Source organism: Diabrotica virgifera, chromosome 6, assembly GCF_917563875.1.
Source record: "Diabrotica virgifera virgifera chromosome 6, PGI_DIABVI_V3a".
In the NCBI taxonomy this organism is placed as follows: domain Eukaryota; kingdom Metazoa; phylum Arthropoda; class Insecta; order Coleoptera; family Chrysomelidae; genus Diabrotica; species Diabrotica virgifera.
This window is the reverse complement of record NC_065448.1, coordinates 28180873-28201604: the sequence shown is the minus strand read 5'-3', so window position 1 is coordinate 28201604 and position 20732 is coordinate 28180873. Positions and strand designations below refer to the sequence as shown.

Here is a 20732-nt window from a genome sequence, read left to right as displayed (position 1 = left end):
CCAGAGGTATAAACTACAAGAAACTTTGATTTCAGATGAGACTGGACTTGTTATGCTGCTCACTGCAAAAAAGGGCTGTTGTCGAAAAATTGCAGTCAACTCTACAAAAATGAATATTTTTGGCTGAAATTTTTTTGAGAGTACTATACTTTTACATGTTTCAATTATAAATAAAAATAATTTTTAGTTTCCAAGATATAATTTTTTTAAAAAGTCACATTTTTTACCTGCAAGACAACAACTTGTTGATTTCAAATTGTAACAGTTGTTTTGCAAAGTATGCTGCCCTCTTGTATTTTCTGTGTTATCTTCATCATACAATTACTTCATCTAAAAATTTTCTGCGAAAAAAAATAAACCAAAAGTTTAACCACCTTCACACCGCAGAATCAAGTTACACAAATTTTCAAACACCTCACCTGACACAGCGTCTCAAGTACGATTGCGCGAATTGGTAAATATAACTCCGCACGACCACGCAACTCGAAACACAAGTACGCAAACACGGTTGCGTGAAACGTGGCTCGCAATCGTGAAATTTACGAGACTTGCTCGACCTGTAGATTCTTGTTGTCATAATAGGGAGTTTTTGTTGCTACGTAACGTAACGCATCTCCGTATACGTAAAGCGACTAACGTGTCATAGAGGAAGAACGTTAAAATAGGTAGTTTTTGTAACAGCCTTAACGTAACGTAAAGCAAATCGTAAAGTCAATTTTAAATTCCGTTGACATTAAAAAAATAAAACAATGATCACACAATATACAATTAATATACAAATGTAAAAAAGATAAATGAATGATGAAATTGTATGGTTTTAATTGCTTCTATTCCGACTTTTTAGTTGTAAATTATTGTACCTACATCAGAATTCCAGTATAATGCAAATAGTTTGGTCATATTTATTTGAAAAATTTACTGAAATTAGGTCATTTGTTTATCTAGTTATTAATTGTGGTGATCACTGTATTTATTAATTAAATTACTACAAGATTTGTTTGTTTTGCTTTATTAATAGACAACTTAAAAAACAATAAAATTTTAAATATTTTATGAAGTTTCAATTTCCAATTACAAACACAGAATAATTTTACTCAAATAGACTAAACCAATAACCAATATAACCTTAAAATGTTTATAAACGGGTAGTACCTTAGACAAGGAAAAAAGAGAGGACGGGTAACACTCATTTAACACACACGTTCCAAAAGTGAAGCCGGTTTTTGGTTTGTTTGTCACCAGAAACATGGCGGTCACGTCAAAAATAACAATGGGTTGCCAGTGGTGGGTATTCGTTGAAGGTTAAAATTTCATAAAAAATAAAGTAAATCATCATCTAAAATTCGTAATAAAAACATATGTATGTATTGAAACATATGTACGTAATATGAGAAACTTAATAAAACATTTACCGTACACAAATTCTTCATTTTAAATACATTTCATGTTTTTATTTTAAATACTCAATGCATAACAATACCCCAAAGATACGTCGATGATCAAAATCTCTGGTGTCAGTTTGGCTTCACTTTTGGTCATAGGATTACTCGTCCTCTCTCTTTCCTTGTCTAAGGGTAGTACGCTAATGAAATGTTCATTTGGTAGGTAATCGGGCAAGATCCTCGTGTGCATTCGGTGACTTTCGTCTCGATAGGGATGCGTTCTCACGTACGTATCAGAGCGTTACTTTAGGTAATACGTATCGAGTTACGGGAGTTCAACCATTAATGCGCAAGCGTATATGTCAAAATGATACGTTACGTTTACGTATTTGTGTGCACAAAAACTCCCTAATAACGTTAAGCCCCGCCAAAAAACATTTGCAATAACTCTGTTGATGCCTTTGTTGAATTAGACAGTTATCGGTTATTTACGTCTTGACATGGTAATAATGGGGGCTATGATGTATCGTTTACGTAAAGTGATTACGTACATGTGTAAAGTTCAGAATTACGTACATCAGATTACAGTCGTCAAAACAGAAGTGTGTAAAGTGGTATGATGTATCAAAAAAATTACGTATTATGTTATTTAGGGTTCTGTCATGTCCTGACTGTCAGTTAATTCATGTTAACCCAACTTTTGCTTTGTTTTTAAGTTTAATGGGTTATGTTTATATTTTGAAAAGATGAATTTTGTAAATCTGTTATTTATGAACTTAAATGCTGTGGCAGAAAGACATAATTTAAATCTAGAGTGACTTCAGTTACGAGATGGATTACAAGACAACCAGTAATTTAATGTTTATATTTTGAAAAGATGAATTTTGTAAATCTGTTATTTGTGAACTTAAATTCTGTGGCAGAAAGACATAATTTAAATCTAGAGTGACTTCAGTTACGAGATGGATTACAAGACAACCAGTAATCCGTTTGAAACAGACGACCAGGTTTTTATGAGATATTTCAGTGCCAAAAACTATTACTGTGAGATAAAAATAAATAAAACATTGTAATTACTAATAGATTAACAATCTTATATTTTTTATGTTTAGTTATAATGTTTAAGATTTAATGGACTATTTAACCTCATGTTGTAAGTTTTTATGCTTCTTTTATACAATGCTTTTTCATCTTAATTTCATTGTATTTATTGAGAAAATAATTATAAATTTATTTTAGACTTGATGAAACAAATAAATTTTGCGAAAGCTTGATATTAACACATTCACCGACACAACTGCATATGAAGTAACTTACTCCATAAGAAGATGTGCCTACATGTGAAGCGTGTCCATGAATGTGTTAACAGAGTTTTTTTATCCTGCCCTGTAACTTAATGACTGCAACCTCAAAATACAGATAACAGACTAAGAATTCAGCTACTTCAACCATTTAGTGAAGATGTTTTGTTTACAAATCTATAAACATTATCAGTTTATCTACATTTCTGTATGCTATACCTACTAGAATTTTTACAGATTTGTAAACGAAAATGTCTTCAATAAATGATGAAGTAGCCAGATTCTTTGCCTTTATTCTCCACCGTCTATATCAAATAAGGATCACTTGAAAGTGGTGGGTTTTTCAATCAATAGGTTTTTGACAAACTTAATGTTTTATGTTTATATTTACATTTTCAATGGTTCATTTGACTAGCTACATTACTTAAATCTTGTTAGTTAAAATCTTTTTAAGGCAACAACTGTTGCATTTTTATATCTCTATGGATGTTTGTTTCTTATCAAACTCATTCGTACAAGAACTGATGACGTTTACTAATTAGTAAACATCATCAAATATATAAGAGAAGGTTAGTGATGTGAGTTAATAGTAAAAATCAAGGTAGGAAGTATATATCGGCATGTCTCGCAATGACGATGAAAAAAAAAACAAAGTATGTATAAGATGGAATGCAACCATAGACACATGTTTCTGACTCATTACTCGTCATCAGTACTGTATAGCCAAGTTAGAATAGGTGTATGTTAGCTTGGGAAAAGATCACTACAGGAGCAATGCAACCAATTTGTAACAATAATGTTAGAAGACCTTGACGATTCCAGAGCAACAACTAATACATCCAAGAAGGAAGCTACAGCTACCTGAGGAAAGGAATGCCGAATGTTAAAAACAATCAATGTTTAGAGTTTTTCAAACAAGGAAAGGTTAACGCAGACCTATTCTAACTTGGCTATACTGTACTGATGAGTCAAAGACACGTGTCTGTCGTTGCATATCTTAAACATACTGTATTTTTTCCATCCTTGTTGGGAGACATGCTGATATATACTTCCTACCTTGATTTTACTGTTAAGTCGCATTAACCATGAGGAAGTGGTTCAAGCACTTAAAATAAAAAAAAGGAATCAGAGGATATTCCTGGGGAAGTGTGGAAGCCATTAGGAGAGACAGGAATAAGTTGGCTAACACGTTTATTTAATAGAATTATGGAAGTTGGACAAATGCTAAACGAATGGAGAAGCAGTATATTTGTACCTGTTTATAAAAAACAAAAAAAAATACAATAATGAACAAACTACAGGGTCATAAAACTACTTAGACACATCATGAAAATATGGGAGAGGCACAGTAAGTACTCAGTTCTTATTTATACTTGTTAGTTTTGGATCAGTAAACAAGGAAACTGCATAGACCTGGATCCTGCGTACCAAAACAGTTGATTAATAGCAAGCTGAAAATTTGTTAATAGGTTAACAGTGTCTAGTCAGACAAACTTTGATGTATGGGAACACTGGAACAGGGAAGTATTAATTGTGGAACAGGTTAAAAATTTGGAACGTTTTTGAAAACGTTCCATGTATTTTGTCTAACAGAACTTCCAATTGCTTTGTTACCATTTCATTAAACTCTCATGCAAAAATCAGACTGCTGTTTAACACCAACTGGGCATTTGAATGTGTGGAACAAGAAGAACATGCCAAATGACAGGAATCATGTTGGTTAGTAATATCAGTCTGATTTTTGCATGAGAGTTTAATGAAAGGGTAACAAATCAATTGGATGTTCTGTCTGACAAAATACACAGAGTTTTAGTAATCTACGTTCCAAATTTTTAAACTGTTCCACAATTAAAACTTCCAGTGTTCGCGTACTTCAAAGTTTGTCTGACTAGACACTCTTAAGCTATTAACAAATTTTCAGCTTGCTATTCAACTTTTTTTTGGTACGCGGGATCCAGGCCTAGCAGGGTAACATTCCCTGGTACTTACTGTATCCTGATGATGTAGTGTTAGTAGGAAATAGTGAAAGCTACTTAGAACAAAAACAAGAACTCACTTTATGATATAATATAGAAGTAGGTACTAAACTAATTAAACTAAAAATTAAATACAGGTATAACACACAAACAACTTGGTTTCACAAAATAAAAAATAACAATAATTGTTCTGAAGCTATTTCCTTGTGGCATTTTTATAATAATTAACTATTTTTTAATGGGAAATAAGCCACAATTTTACAAAACAAAATGATTTTAATGACTCATAATAATGTTAATAAAATCATTTTTTTAGTAAAGTTGTGGCTTATTTGCCATTAAAAATAGTTAAAAACGTTTTAATAACATAATAATCATTAATATCATAACATAACCTAACTAAACGGCAAATAATAATTTTAGTTTAGTTAGAAATGAAGTTTAAAAATTACGTTTACGCGTGCGTTTACCTAAAAGAAATTACATACGAAGGTAGGCAACCGCTTGGATATCTTTGATACATCATACCGATTTTACGTACATGTGTTATTGGAGATTACAGCCTGTAATTCGAGTTTACCGTACGTAATCAGCTTACGTAAAGATACATCATAGCCCCCAATGTTTGACTTTGCGATATCTCTCTATTGAAGTGATGCAAATCATACGTTGAATAAAATGGCGACGTCTTCGTCAACACATTGAAGTTTAGCCTACATTGACATTGACGTTCACTCGAAAAATCTTAAATAAAGCGCTGACACAGTGCACTAGTCTGGTGAATGCATCCATTGTTTTTAATTTTTGGTATTATTTTAAGTATTAAGGTTGGTCTGTGCCCATTGAATTGGCAAGTACCTAGCATCTTCGAGCAGGGAACCATGGCACCCTTTTAGCATGTGTTCCACTTTATCTATTAACATCGACTTGTAGTCATAACATTTTAACATATTACATGATGTAAACCATATATGATGATGTTAACACTATTTACAGTGTGCTAGTTTCAAAATACTCTGCAGGATGCACTGAAGATGTTCTGTTTAGAACGAAAACGTTCTGCAATCCATGACATTTTATAGTTTTAAATAAACGATTTTATACCAGAATACATCTCGAAGTTTTTACTTCTGTATTGGTTTATTAAAATTAGTTTATTTAATATTTAAATAAAAATACAATTTAACTGTTTAAAATATATTTAAAAATAGAAAGTATACGGTTGCGTTTTGATTTAAATCTGTCTCCTGCCTTCCCCCGATAGCGCTATTTCTAGGTCTACCTGTTGTCAAGGAGGCTATGCAAGAAGACAAATTTACATCAAAACCTCTAACGGGGAATAAGTGAAATTAATGTCGACTCGATTCAAGTTCTCTGTTAACCCAGACATGAAAATATCAAAAGGCACCGCTAGGAAAATATCCAACATTTGATTCAGAGAACCCATACCAAACGAGTCTTTGTACTCTAATACAGAGTATGGCATTAGTAAAAATAGTTTTATTTTGTACCGAGAACTACGGAAGTTTTGATGTAAAGTTGTCTTCTTGCATAGCCACAGAGTATGGCATTAGTAAAAATAGTTTTATTTTGTACCGAGAACTACGGAAGTTTTGATGTAAAGTTGTCTTCTTGCATAGCCTCCTTGACAACAGGTAGACCTAGAAATAGCGCTATCGGGGGATGGCAGAAGACAGATTTAAATCAAAACGAAACTATATTTTCTATTTTTACTAATGTCATACTCTAAAGCTGATTACATCTCTCAAATATGCAGAGATATAGAGGAACATGGCTGTCGAAATGAACCGAGGGACCTATTCCAGAAGATCAAACTCCTTACCAGAGAATTTAAACCTCAAACGTGGTCTGTAATAGATAAGGAAGGTAATTTAAATAACGATACTGATGAAATATTGGAAACATGGCGAAACTACTGTGGCGAGCTATATAAAAATAGCGAGGTATCAGCAGAAAATCAGTGGCCTTCTGACTACCCTAGAGAACCTACTGTCTTACTCGCTGAAGTCAAAGATGCAATTAAATCACTAAAGAGAAATAAATCCCCAGGCATTGATTCAATACCATGTGAAATACTACAGTTACTAGGTGACAAAGGATTACATATCATCCATTCTATCTGTGTCGATGTTTGGAATTCAGGAAAATGGCCATCTGATTGGTGTACCTCAATTTATATCCCACTACACTAAAAAGGAACTACTACCAGATGTGAAAACTACCGCACACTGTCACTAGTAAAATGCTAGTAAAATCTTGTTGCATATCATCAAAAACAGATTAAAAACCTATCTACATTACCAAATACCTAAGGAACAAGCGGGGTTTGTAAAGGGTAAAGGTACAAGGGAACAAATCCTGAACCTGAGACAACTCATTGAAAAGTCTAGAGAATTTCAAGTACCTATGATTATATGCTTCATTGACTACCAAAAGGCATTTGATTGTGTAAGCTGGATAAATCTGTGGTCAATTTTAATAGAAATGGGCGCACCAATGCACCTGGTGACACTTATTAAAAATCTGTACCAGTCTAATATAGCGACAGTACGACTAGATCAGAAGTTCTCAAACCAATTCAAGACCGAGAGAGGTGTTAGACAAGGATGCGTGTTGTCACCTGACTTATTTAACATTTATGGTGAACATGTCATGAGGATGGTTTTAGAAGGATGGGCCGGTGGAGTAACAGTAGCTGGTAGAAAAATCTCCAATTTAAGATTTGCTGATGACACTACACTTATAGCAGCAAATGAGCAAGAAATGTTTGATCTTCTGCGAAGAGTTGAGTACGAAAGTAATAAAGTTGGTCTGAAAATCAATAAAGCTAAGACAAAAATAATGGTGGTCGACAGATTTGACACTATTCAACTGACTTCTATTCAACATATTACAGGAATACCAGATAGTAAACACCTTTGTCTATCTCGGGTCTAGAATATCTAACGATGGTAACTGTGAAGCAGAAGTTTGGAGACGTATTGGTATGGCAAAAAATGCGATGAGTCGCCTAACTAAACTTTTGAAAGACAGATCTCTCTCTCAAAATATCAAGATGAGACTGGTGAATGCCCTTGTATTCTCAATATTTCTATACGGAGCAGAGACTTGGACTCTTCGCACATGCGAGCGCCAAAAAATTGATGCCTTTGAGATGCGGTGCTGGAGAAGAATGCTGCGCATACCTTGGACAGCTCATAGGACAAACGTTTCCATTCTAAACCAACTTAATATTAAAAAAGGCTGTCCACAATATGCCTGCAACGAATTCTGCAATTCTTTGGTCACGTGGTTCGCAGAGGTGACGACAGTTTGGAGAGATTAATTGTTTCTGGAAACGTTCCGGGAAGAAGATCAAGAGGACGATCACCAACTAGATGGTCTGACCAAATAAAGCATTCAGCTGGAAACTCATTCTGCGAAGCTCTTAGAGCAGCTGAGGATAGGGACCAATGGAGAAACATTGTTAGGAATATTGGAAGAAATCACGATCCTCAGTAATGGGGAAACGACAGGAGAGAGAGAGAGAGATACTCTGTATCAGAGTACAAAGACTCGTTTCATATGAGTTCTCTGAATTGCATGTTGGAATATATTCCTAACGGTGCCTTTTGATATTTTCATATCTGGGTTAACAGAGAACTTGAATCGAGTTGACCTTCATTTCACTAAAATATATTTATTTCAAAAAACAAGTAAAATCCTTTATGAAATGTATATTTATTAAAATTCCCTAAGAAGGGCTACATCACAGAACTATTTTTCAATCTGATAACAGATCATCATCAGTGCTGACCTAAAATAAGTATAACCTGATAAGTTAACGCAAAGTTTTTGAAATTTTGACTACGGTTTTAAAAAGAGGTTATAGGTTATACTCACAAGATGCTAACCACGAAAATACAAAAATATTCAAATAAAAACCCTTTAAACTTGATCAGTCATGGAAACATTGATTATTATAATTGTGAAATTGAACATGGCTGCACAAAAGATCACATGTTTTCTGCTCAGGTTCACATGTTGAATAGTTGGTGGCAACTGAAGACTGATAACGGAAATTCTGAATGATGACATGACAGAAATGACAGTTCCTCAGGAAGTTGAAATATTTACTTACGAGTTATGTATCCACTGGTGCAGTGTTTCCCAAAGTTTTTTTGGGCGAGGAGCACTATTTAGGAAAGAAATTCTGTAGGGAGCTCTTATTACCATATGGGGGGGGGGGGGTACACGACAATTAGACCGAAAGCAGTAGACCGAACTCATTAGACCGAAAAGCACTTACCGAAACCTCACTAGACCGAACAGCATTAGACCGAAATGGTACATAAATTAAAAAGATTGCAGTAAATTATGCTAAGATTTTGTATATTATGTGTCTTTTTGTTTATTGTATTTTTTTGTATTATTTTATACATTGCGTCCATAAAGTAACGCATAAATTCACTATTTCGTAAACCGGCGCCTTTGAGGAAGAATCTCGAAACAGGTCGATTTTTATTTTCAAATTACGATTTTTTGGGATATACAGGTTGTTAGTAAATAAGTATGAAAAATTTTAAGGGCTAATTCTACATGAAAAATTAATGCCGGCTTGCTCTATAAACATATGTCCGCAAATGCTTAGTTTCCGAGATACGGGATGTTGAAATTTTTATTTCAAAGTGCCAATTTATTTATTGCTCTAAGACCAGTTGAGCTATGAAAATGAAATTTGGTGAGTTTTAGGAGGTAGGTATTACGCATTGTTTGACATACAATTAAGAATTTTGTATTCATCATTGGCGCGCCTACGGGTAATAGTCTGAATTTTTTAAAGAAAAAAACAGTACGCCACTGAGATTTTTCAAATTAAAAATTATTTTTAAAGTCCACGTTTGATTTTTGATAAATAATCTTTCTTGCCTTTTTTTATATGGTGCACCGTTTTTATGCAGAAAATAAAACATCTTGACACGTATTTTTCATTTTTTTAATACATTATCACAGATTAACCCAACACTTAAATAAAATGTGGTTCCTTACTGAGTTACAGGGTGTTTTATCTAAAAATTTAAAAACTATTTTTGCTCAGCATTTTAAAACTGTTCGACGTATCCTTTTCATACTTGGCAGAAAGTGCGATTATTATACACCCTACTAAATTATGATAAACAAACGTTTCTAGATACTACCAGAGGCGTACGACAGGGGATAGTGAATGGTTGACCCTTCTCAAATACTACGCCACTGGAGGAATTACTATTTTAGTGCCATTTTTAGATTCTCCAATACTTTCTACGTAAATAATGTACTCTTCATTGGTAACGATAAAGTTATTAATTTTCGAGATATTTGAAGTTAAATATGAAACGGCACAGTTATTTTGATTCATTTATGATATGATTCATATGATTAAAATTTAAAAATTATTTGTACCCAGTACTTTAAAACTATTTGGCGTATCCTTATCATACTTGGCAGAAAGTGTAGGCACTGTACACCCTACTAAATTAAGATAAATAACCGTTTCTAGCTACTACCAGAGGCGTACGACAGGGGATGGTGGCTGATTGACCCTTCCCAAATTCTACGCAACTGACGAAATTGCTATTTTAGTGTAATTTTTTGATTTTCCAATACTTTTTATGTAATTAATATATACTCTTCATTCGTAACGATAAAATGACTAGTTTTCGAGATATTTGAAATTAAAAATGAAGCGACACAATACATTAATCAAAATAAACGTGTCGTTTCATTTTTAACTTCAAAGATCTCGAAAACTAATGACTTTATCGTTACGAATGAGAAGTATATTATTTTCATAGAAAGTATTGGAGAATCCAAAAATTGAACTAAAATAGCAATGCCAGTGGCGTAGAATTTGGAAAGGGTCAACCATTCACTTTCCCCCGTCGTACGCCTCTGGTAATAGCCAGAAACGTTTGTTTAACGTAATTTAGTAGTTTGTACAGTACGTATACTTTCTGCCAAGTATGAAAAGGATACGTCGAATAGTTTTAAAATGCTGAGTAAAAATAGTTTTTAAATTTTTAGATAAAACATACTGTAACTCAGTAAGGAACCACATTTTATTTAACTGTTTTAGGTTAAATCTTCGTATTTTGTGCTAAGGTTTCTCCAGTTACTGTATGGACAATTATTAATGAAACACCCTGTATAATGATACTAAACGGGAACAATAACAGAAAATATTACTAATAAGATTTTAACTAGATGCAGAGCACCAACAAATGTTAAAAATAACCTCCTTTACAGATTACAGAAAAATTTTATATTCATCATTGGCGCACGTACGGGTAAGGGTCTGAATTTTTTTAAGAGAAAAATAGTACGCCACTGAGATATGTCAAATTAAAAATCATATTTGAATTGCTGGTTCAATTTACGTCAAAAAATCTTTCTTGCCTTTTTTCATATGCGGCGCCGTTTTTATGCAAAACAATCAAACATCTTAACGTTTATAAAGTGTTTGAACTAAGTTTCTATGCATATGGAAACTAACTTGTAAGCGTTAAGATGTTTTATTTTTTTGTATAAAACGGCGCCTCATATGAAAAAAAGGTAAGAAATATTGTTTGTCGTAAATTGAACGAGGAATTCAAAAATGATTTTTAGTTTGAAATATCTCAGTGGCGTACTATTTTTTTCTTCAAAAAATTCAGACCATTATTCGTACGCGCGCAAATGATGAATATAAAATTCTTCTGTTATCTGTAATGGAGATCATTTTAAACCTTACTTGCAGCTTTGCACCTAGTTGAAATCTTATTAGTATTTTCTGTTATTGTTCTAGTTTAGTATTATTATATTGGATAGTTCTTGATGATGTATTAAGAAATGAAAAATACGGGCCAATATGTTTCATTTTTCTGCATAAAAACGGTAAATTTAAAAATAATTTTTAATTTGAAATATCTCAGTGGCGTACTCTTTTTTTCTTTACAAAATTCAGACTATTACCCGTATGCGCGCTAATGATGAATACAAAATTCTTAATTGTATGTCAAAAAATGCACAATAACTACCTCCCAAAACTCACCAAATTTTATTTTCATAGCTCAACTGGTCTTAGAGCAATAAATAAATTGGCAGTTTGAAATAAAAATTTCAACACCCCTTATCTCGTAAACGAAGCATTTGCGGATGTTTGTAGAGCAAACCGGCATTATTTTTTCATGTAGAATTAGCCCTTAAAATTGTTCATACTTATTTACTAACACCCTGTATGTCATACTAGTGACGTCATTCATCTGGACGTGATGACGTAATCGATGATTTTTTAAACTAGAATAGTGGTCATGTAATAGCTCATTTGAAAGGATATTCAATTCTCTATTCAACAGTATAAATATTAACATAATTATTTGTAGAGTGTTCAAAAAAACTTTTTTAATTAAGTTATTTGAGACAAACAAGAATATATATGTAATTTATGTAATTCAGAATACTCCTGTTGTCAGAAAACTGGAAAAATGTTTATTTGACAAAAAAATATTCTTTTTGACTTAAATTCAATGTTAAAGCTGCCACCCTTCTCCTCATGGCAGTTTGAACATAGGTATTCGTTTAAGCGAAAATCAATGTTTATTTTTCAAATGAACATTTTTTTCCAGTTTTCTGACAACAGGAAAACGTATTTTGAATTAAATAAATTACAATTCTCCTTTTTGTCTCAAATAATTTAATTATTTTATAAATATAAATTTTGAACACCCTCTATAAATAATTTATGTTATGGTTTGTATTTTTGAATAGAGAATTGAATACCCTTTCATATAAGCTATCACATTACTTCTATTCCTATTTAAAAAATCATCGATTACGTCATCACGCCCAGATTGATGACGTGACTAGTATGATATATGTGCCAAAAAATAGCAATTTAAAAATAAAAATCGACCTGTTTCGGGATTTTTCCTCAAAGTCGCCGGTTTACGAAATAATGAATTTATGCGTTACTTTATGGACGCACTGTATAAATAGACTGTGTAAATTGTTACTCTGTACAGTCTGATATGAAATAATTTTCATGCGTTAAACAAAAAGCAAACCAAAAAACAACCTCTAAACTTGCCAGTACTTTGTGCTGCCAGTCCTTAGCCTGGATAAAGGGCAAAGGAGGTCGATTTTACCCTTGTTCAGATTACAATCCTGTTTGAGCTTCCTGTATTATGTACCTAATGCTTTTCAGTTTCTTACTGTTCGGTCTAGTGAGGTTTCGGTCTAATGAGTTTGGTCTACTGCTTTCGGTCTAATGATTTTAGTCTCTTTACAGTAAACCAGTTGAGGGAGGGGGGATATTAACCATTACATTTTCTATTCACTTTATTCAATTTTTTTTATCGCAAACATAAGAAACTTAAGTAATTACATATAACAAAAAACAAAAATAAAATAAACACACAGATGTTATTTCTAAAATCTTCAAAAACGTAATGTCTTCATTGTAATGTGAAGAATTACGCTGCCTTAATTTGCACAGGGTTAGTAATATCTGGTTGAATTTGGGATAACTGCAATCGAATGTCAGGTTCCGCATTCAGTTGAGACCTATATTTTGTTTTAGTAGCCATATAGGCAGAGAATTCTGCTTCACATAAGTATGTTGTTTCAAAAGGGAGAAGAATAATTTTCGCTTTATATGACAAAATTTTAAATTCGTCTTTAAGTTGACACCAAAAATCTATTATAGTCTAAGAGCTAGTGAACCCTCCGACTAACGGTCGTCCTGTAAGGCTAGAAATTTTTCTAGTGATAATTCGTAGCATACCAAGGCTAAAAACCATGACCTGGCAGGCATCAGCGGTGCACGTGTATCTACCAGGTGAATCCAAAAGTGCAAATTTGGGGGGTAAAATAAACTTTCCCCTGTAAGGTTTAAATTTAAGTATGTGTTTGAGTAAGTCATTGTACAATGAGTAGAGAATTCTCAACTTCTTCCTCAACTGTGAATTGTATATGTTCATTATGGCTGTTGAAAATGTTGCCAGTTTCATAAATTCTATCTCTTGGAAGTGCTAAAACCAAATCATCCACATATCTCTTAATAAAAGGAATAAAAAAATTGCAACTGTTAACACAATCATTAATGATATCATCCATGACATAGCTACTCAAAATGGGTGAAAGACTAGAACCCATAGGGCTACCAAAAATTTGTTTATAAAAAACACCATCGAAAATGAAAATATTTGAATCGAAAACAAAGTTAATGAGTGATTTGAAATGTAATGAATCAATAGTGGTATGTTGTGAAATCTCATTCCAATGCTTTTCCAAACTGTTTATAATTAAGTCTAAAGGCAAATTGGTGAAAAGGGACGTTACATCAAAACTAACTAACAAATAATCAGGTGGTAATTGAAAATTATTGATGAAAGAACTGAAGTCAAATGAGTCTTTAACATGCATGTTATTATTAACATTATCAGAATTAGTTAAAATGTCAGTGAGGAGCTGCGCTATTGGTCCATTGGGAGTGTTTATAGATGATACAATCGGTCTCATAGATAAAGTGGGTTTGTGTATTTTAGGTAGAGCGTAGAAACGTGGAGCAATAGAATTATATATTTTCAGTTCCTTTGCTTCTTTGTTATCTATAAACTTCTTTTTGTGCAATTCAGATATTAAACTATTAGCTTTCTGCTGCAGTGTACAAACAGGACTTCTTCTAAGTTTAGTGTAATATTTAGTATCATTTAACAGTTCTCCAGTTTTTTGAAGGTAATCCTCTTTCCACATTGCAACAGTTACATTACCTTTGTCGCTTTTGACAATATAAACTTCAGGATGGTTCTTAAGAAATAGTTTGGTTTGTAAATAATATTTATTTAGAAAATGCTGTTACTTCTTTATGTAAGAAGTTGGTAATGGCATTTGTACATTTAGATCTAACAATATCCTTTTGACCATTATTGAGTGGTCTGATCATTGACTCAATATCAGCAAGTAAATGTGGAACTCTAATATCTGATTTAGATGGACATAAAGAAAACTTAGGTCCCAGTGCTAAAAGTTTTTTTACTTCAAAAGGAAACTCAACAGAAGTTAAATTCTTAAACCATTTTTCCTGAAATTGTATCTTATCAAAAGCTTCAACTTTCAATTTATTAAATTTATTGATCTGTGTTCTTTTAATTGTATGAAAATGTGTATTATATCTGATTCTCTGTTTCCTATTAAATTCATTGAATGTGTGAAAATTCAAAACATTATAAGCTTTAGTACGTAATTCATTTAACTGTTTTTCAAAAAAGTAAATATCAGTAAAAGTGATCTTAATCTCCAAATTTATAATATTCTTTCCAAACCTGTTACATAATCTTTGGGCATCATGGTGAATATTCCCAGTACGATGATGTAGGATGGAATTGACATTAATAAGGCTATCTGTAACGTGTCTAGGGAAACATCCATTTGATTTACATTTCAGTAAAAAATTCCTTTGATTGTGTAAAGCAGCAAGTTTGATGGTAATTTTGGTCCACTCCTTCAGAATTATGACGGTGGATTGAACATAATCGTTTAGGATGTCATCGAAAAAACCCATATTCTTTTACTATAAGTAAAGAAAAAGAAGTACTATGTTGACTTGTTTGGAATAAAACAATTTAAGTTTCAGTGGGTTCGAGTCAATAAAAGGGGCTATTTTAGAGGACTATTTTTTATTTCTCAAGCTTTCGAATGCCATCGCATTCTTTTTCAAGAGCTAAAATATAAACAATTTGATAAAGTGGACAAAAAGTGGTAAAAATGTAACTCACCATATAAAACTAGGTTCGTTATTAAACCTGCTAACTAAACTAACAATAAATGGTAAAATAAAACTGTTAATAATAGAATGAATATTTCCCAGACTGCATAAAAAACATAATTATTTGAATTTTGAATTTAAAATATCGGTAGAAATTTTTTATAAATCAAAGTCAATGTCAATGACAAAATAAGCATATATTAGCTAAAAATGGGATATTTCCAAATATGTATTACTGTTGTGATAATTTATAAATATATATATATATATATATATATATATATATATATATATATATATATATATATATATATATATATATATATATATATATATATATATATATGCGTACATTGTGGGTTCGGCAGAGAGCGCTGCCTAACGCTAAGATGTTAATACCAAATAAATAAAAATTTAAATAAATGGTAAAAAACAGCACACATCGTTTCTATCCTGGTTACGAGTTGGTGTTAAATAGGATGATGCAGCGCTGTTTCGGACTCTCGTCACTCATCAGCCATCCGAGGAGAACACGAATTCGTAACCAGAACAGACTCGACGTGTCAGGGGAAATTCACAATTTCATTGAGGCAGTACAAGAGCGCCATCTACTCTGATGGCAGTGCCGCAGATCATCTCTAAAAGAGAAGATTCCTGCTATCTCTTGTACCGTATAGAACGATGCGTACATTCTGGGTTCTGCAGAGAGCGCTGATTAACGCTAATATGTAAATACCAAATAAATAAAAATTTAAATAAATGGTAAAAAACAGCACACATCGTTTCTATCCTGGTTACGAGTTGGTGTTCAATAGGATGATACAGCGCTGTTTCGGACTCTCGTCACTCATCAGGAGGAGAACACGAATTCGTAACCAGAACAGACTCGACGTGTCAGGGGAAATTCACAATTTCAGTGAGGCAGTACAAGAGCGCCATCTACTCTGATGGCAGTGCCGCAGATCATCTCTAAAAGAGAAGATTCCTGCTATCTCTTGTACCGTATATCATCCTATTGAACACCAACTCGTAACCAGGATAGAAACGATGTGTGCTGTTTCTTACCATTTATTTAAATTTTTATTTATTTGGTATTTACATCTTAGCGTTAGGCAGCGCTCTCTGCCGAACCCAGAATGTACGCATCGTTCTATACGGTACAAGAGATAGCAGGAATCTTCTCTTTTAGAGATGATGTGCGGCACTGCCATCAGAGTAGATGGCGCTCTTGTACTGCCTCACTGAAATTGTGAATTTCCCCTGACACGTCGAGTCTGTTCTGGTTACGAATTCGTGTTCTCCTCGGATGGCTGATGAGTGACGAGAGTCCGAAACAGCGCTGTATCATCCTATTGAACACCAACTCGTAACCAGGATAGAAACGATGTGTGCTGTTTTGTACCATTTATTTAAATTTTTATTTATTTGGTATTTACATATATATATATATATATATATATATATATATATATATATATATATATATATATATATATATATATAATATATATATATATATATATATATATATTTATGCCAAAAAGTATTAATTCAAAAATAAAAATCGACCTGTCTAAGGATTTCTCTTGAAATTTGCCCATTCTCGAGATAATGAATTTATGCAAACTCAAACGTCCTCACTTATACTACAGTGTCGCGCCCGCTTGATTAGCAATTAAAAAAACAAGTGGGTTTTAGATATTTTATTGCAAAAACCTCTTCAAGATTTCATCAATCAATGTTTAAAGAATATCTGCGTACCTTGGCAACATTGAAATTTTTAGATAAATGTCTGATTTAGGGTTAAAAATGGCCGATTTCGCAATTTTCAAAATTTTCAATCGCTTATATAACAAAAACTATTAACTTACGAAAAAAATCACTAAAGACCTTTTCTGTTTGAAATGATTCAAAAAACCTAAAAAAAATTTGTTCGATGTAAAAAGAATAGTTTTAGGAAAAACCCCTAATCTTTCCCCTCGCCTGGCAAGGTCTTATGCTCTTCAGAATCGCTTGTCATTGTACATATTTCTTCTAAATGACTTACTTAAACACATACTTAAATTTAAATTTAAACCTTACAGGAGAAAGTTTATTTTACCCCCTAAATTTGCACTCTTGGATTTACCTGGTAGATACACGTGCACCGCTGATGCCTGCCAGGTCATGGTTTTTAGACTTAGTGTGCTATGAATTATCACTAGAAAAATTTCTAGCCTTACAGGACGACCGTTAGTCGGAGGGTTCACTAGCTCTTAGACTATTAGCGATTTACTTTCAAAATGTTTTTTACTGGTTAAACCAGCATTTTAACTAATGTTTAACCGCATATTATCGCCATATTAGCGGAGCTTTTTTCTAATGTTTTAACTGTTTATTATTGCCATATAGCGGAGCACTTGTAGATGCTTTGCCGAGCACAGTTTGAGAAACGCTGCACTGGTGTAAAGCTTGTTAAAATTGAAAACAGTAACGAACATCACTCCACTGTGATAGAATACATATTTATTTCGTTGAAATCATAATAATAGAAGTATAACTTCTTACGTGCGTTTAAAGTACACAGACTCTTTTTTTATTTTAGGTTTTTCTCAGAACAAATTGCAACTCATGAAAACTGAACATGCAGGCCCTACAGAACAACAAAATGCAACCACCGAAGAAACAACAGTAAAGAGTGCTACATGTAAATGTACAATTTGTTTTAAACAATTTAACCACATAGCTTCTTTGAATAGACATATAAAAACGCACTCTAGCGAAAAGCCTTATAAGTGTGACATTTGTTTGAAGCAGTTTTTTCAGAAAATACATTTGAAAACACATTCGATAGTGCACACTGGAGAAAAGGCTTACAAGTGTGAAATTTGTTTGAAGCAGTTTTCTCAGAAGGTTCATTTCAATAGTCATATAAGATTGCACACTGGAGAAAAGCCTTACAAGTGTGAGATTTGTTTTAAGCAATTTACTGAAGCGGGTAGTTTGAAAAGACATTTGAGAGTACACACTGGACTTTACAAGTGTGAAATTTGTTTAAAGCAGTTTTCTCGAGCAAGTCAGTTGCAAGTTCATTTGAGGGTGCACACTGGAGAAAAGCCTTACCAGTGTGAAATTTGTTTGAAGCAGTTCAATCAGAAAAGTTCTTTGGGTTCACATATGAAAGGTCACACTGGAGAAAAGCCTTATAAATGTGAAATTTGTTTGAAACGGTTTATTAACACAAGTAATTTGAAAACACATTTGAGATCACACACTGGAGAAAAACCTCACACGTGTGAAATTTGTTTGAAGCAGTTTACTAACACAAGTAATTTGAAATCACATTTGAGATCACACACTGGAGAAAAGCCTTACAAGTGTGAAGTTTGTTTTAAACAGTTTGTTCAGAAAAGTTCTTTGGATGAACATACGAAAGGTCACACTGGAGAAAAACCTTACAAGTGTGAAATTTGTTTGAAGCAGTTTTATCATAAGTTTCATTTAAATGGTCATTTAAAAGTACACACTGGAGAAAAACCTCACAAGTGTGAAATTTGTTTGAAGCAGTTTACTCAAAAAGGTAATTTGAAGACTCACTTGAGAATACACTATGCATAAAATCCCAGTAGAACTCTTAAAATGCATACTCAGAACTATTTAAAATAAAATCTGGTGTCCCACAAGGCAGTGTACTCGGTCCCTTATTATACCTGTTATTTACTGGTGACCTACACAACTAGATTGACAACAGTCACAACATTCGCAGATGACAGGTATTCTCGCATCTCACACAGGTCCCCAAAGAGCTTCGCATAACTTACAAGGCCACTTGAATAAAATAGAAAAATGGTTAAACAAATGGAAACTAAAAGCTAATGAAACAAAATCGACCCACATTACATTTACCATGCGAAGAGAGAGCTGTCCACCAGTATACATAAACAACAAACAATTAGTATAAGTAGATACAACCAAATACCTGAGCATACATCTAGATAAAAGACTAACATGGAGAAAACACATCTTCGCCAAAAGAAAGCAACTTAGACTCAAACTTCAACAAATGTACTGGATCCTGGGCAGACATTTAAGACTATCAATTGAAAATAAATTAGTGGTATACAAAGCCATACTTAAACCCATATGGACCTATGGCAGAAAGATATGGGCCTCAGCCAGCAACTCTAACTTGGAAATCATACAACGTTTTCAAAATAAGGCATTAAGAACCATAGTAAACACTCCATGGTACGTCCCCAACGCAATAATAGAGAGAGACCTGAAAGTTACCAGCATCAAAGAAGAAATCAGCAAATACAATGAAAAGTATGAAAAAAGAAATTGGAAAGAAATCCTTTGTAAAAGGTATAAAATTTTTTTATTAAAAATCCCTTAAAAGGGCTACATCACAACAAAACGTTTTCGATTTTTATAAAAAATCATCATCAGTGTTCGATAAACTGGATGCTAGCTGAGCCACAAAAGAAAAATATCTGGGTAAAAACCCTTTACATAAAATATAGATGCCTTAAAAGTGCATACTTCAATAAAAAGGCCTGTGATGGTCACATGGCAAACAGGATATGTGACCATCACAGGCCTTTTTATTGAAGTATGCACTTTTAAGGCATCTATATTTTATGTAAAGGGTTTTTACCCAGATATTTTTCTTTTGTGGCTCAGCTAGCATCCAGTTTATCGAACACTGATGATGATTTTTTATAAAAATCGAAAACGTTTTGTTGTGATGTAGCCCTTTTAAGGGATTTTTAATAAAAAAATTTTATACCTTTTACAAAGGATTTCTTTCCAATTTTGTGATTGATGGTATACAGCCAACTACAGGAAAAATTTTTCTTTTCCTTGTGGATTTTATGAAAAAAGACTTAGTGTGCATCCAAATGATTTCGCGAGTAAATTATTAAACACGGAGGGTGAAGTTCGCAGACTGAAGCGTTATAAACCAACTGACTTACCAAATAGATTTTAGAAAAATTAAACTATTTTAAGTGTTACTTTATTTTACTAGTAGTAGGTACGATCTATACATTAGCTGATAATTTAGAAAGGAAAGTTTTCATTGGAATTCTTACCTACATGTCATAACCTTAGAAAGTCGTAACTTTAACTGATTGTAACGGAACAGATTGTTAAATAAAATAGAGTAATAAAAAAACAGATCGTATCGACAGATGCCGATATGGATGTCAAGCCCAAGAAACGATCCAACATCTTACAGGGGGCTGCCAGGCATTTGCTGCAACTGAATACAAGGAACGGCATGACGCAGTGGGAAAAATCCTTCATCAAG

General features: G+C 33.0%; 1 protein-coding gene across 1 annotated transcript in view; it reads left to right on the top strand.

Moving 5' to 3' along the window:
* Positions 1–19817, top strand: part of LOC126887408 (zinc finger protein 239-like) — a 37303-nt gene extending 17486 nt beyond the window's left edge. Inside the window, exon 2 of the mRNA XM_050654925.1 lies at positions 18027–19817. Within this exon, the coding sequence (XP_050510882.1) occupies positions 18027–19039 (1013 nt within the window). The 3' untranslated portion in view covers positions 19040–19817. The remainder of the gene's footprint in view (positions 1–18026) is intronic.
* Positions 19818–20732: the final 915 nt, after the last annotated feature.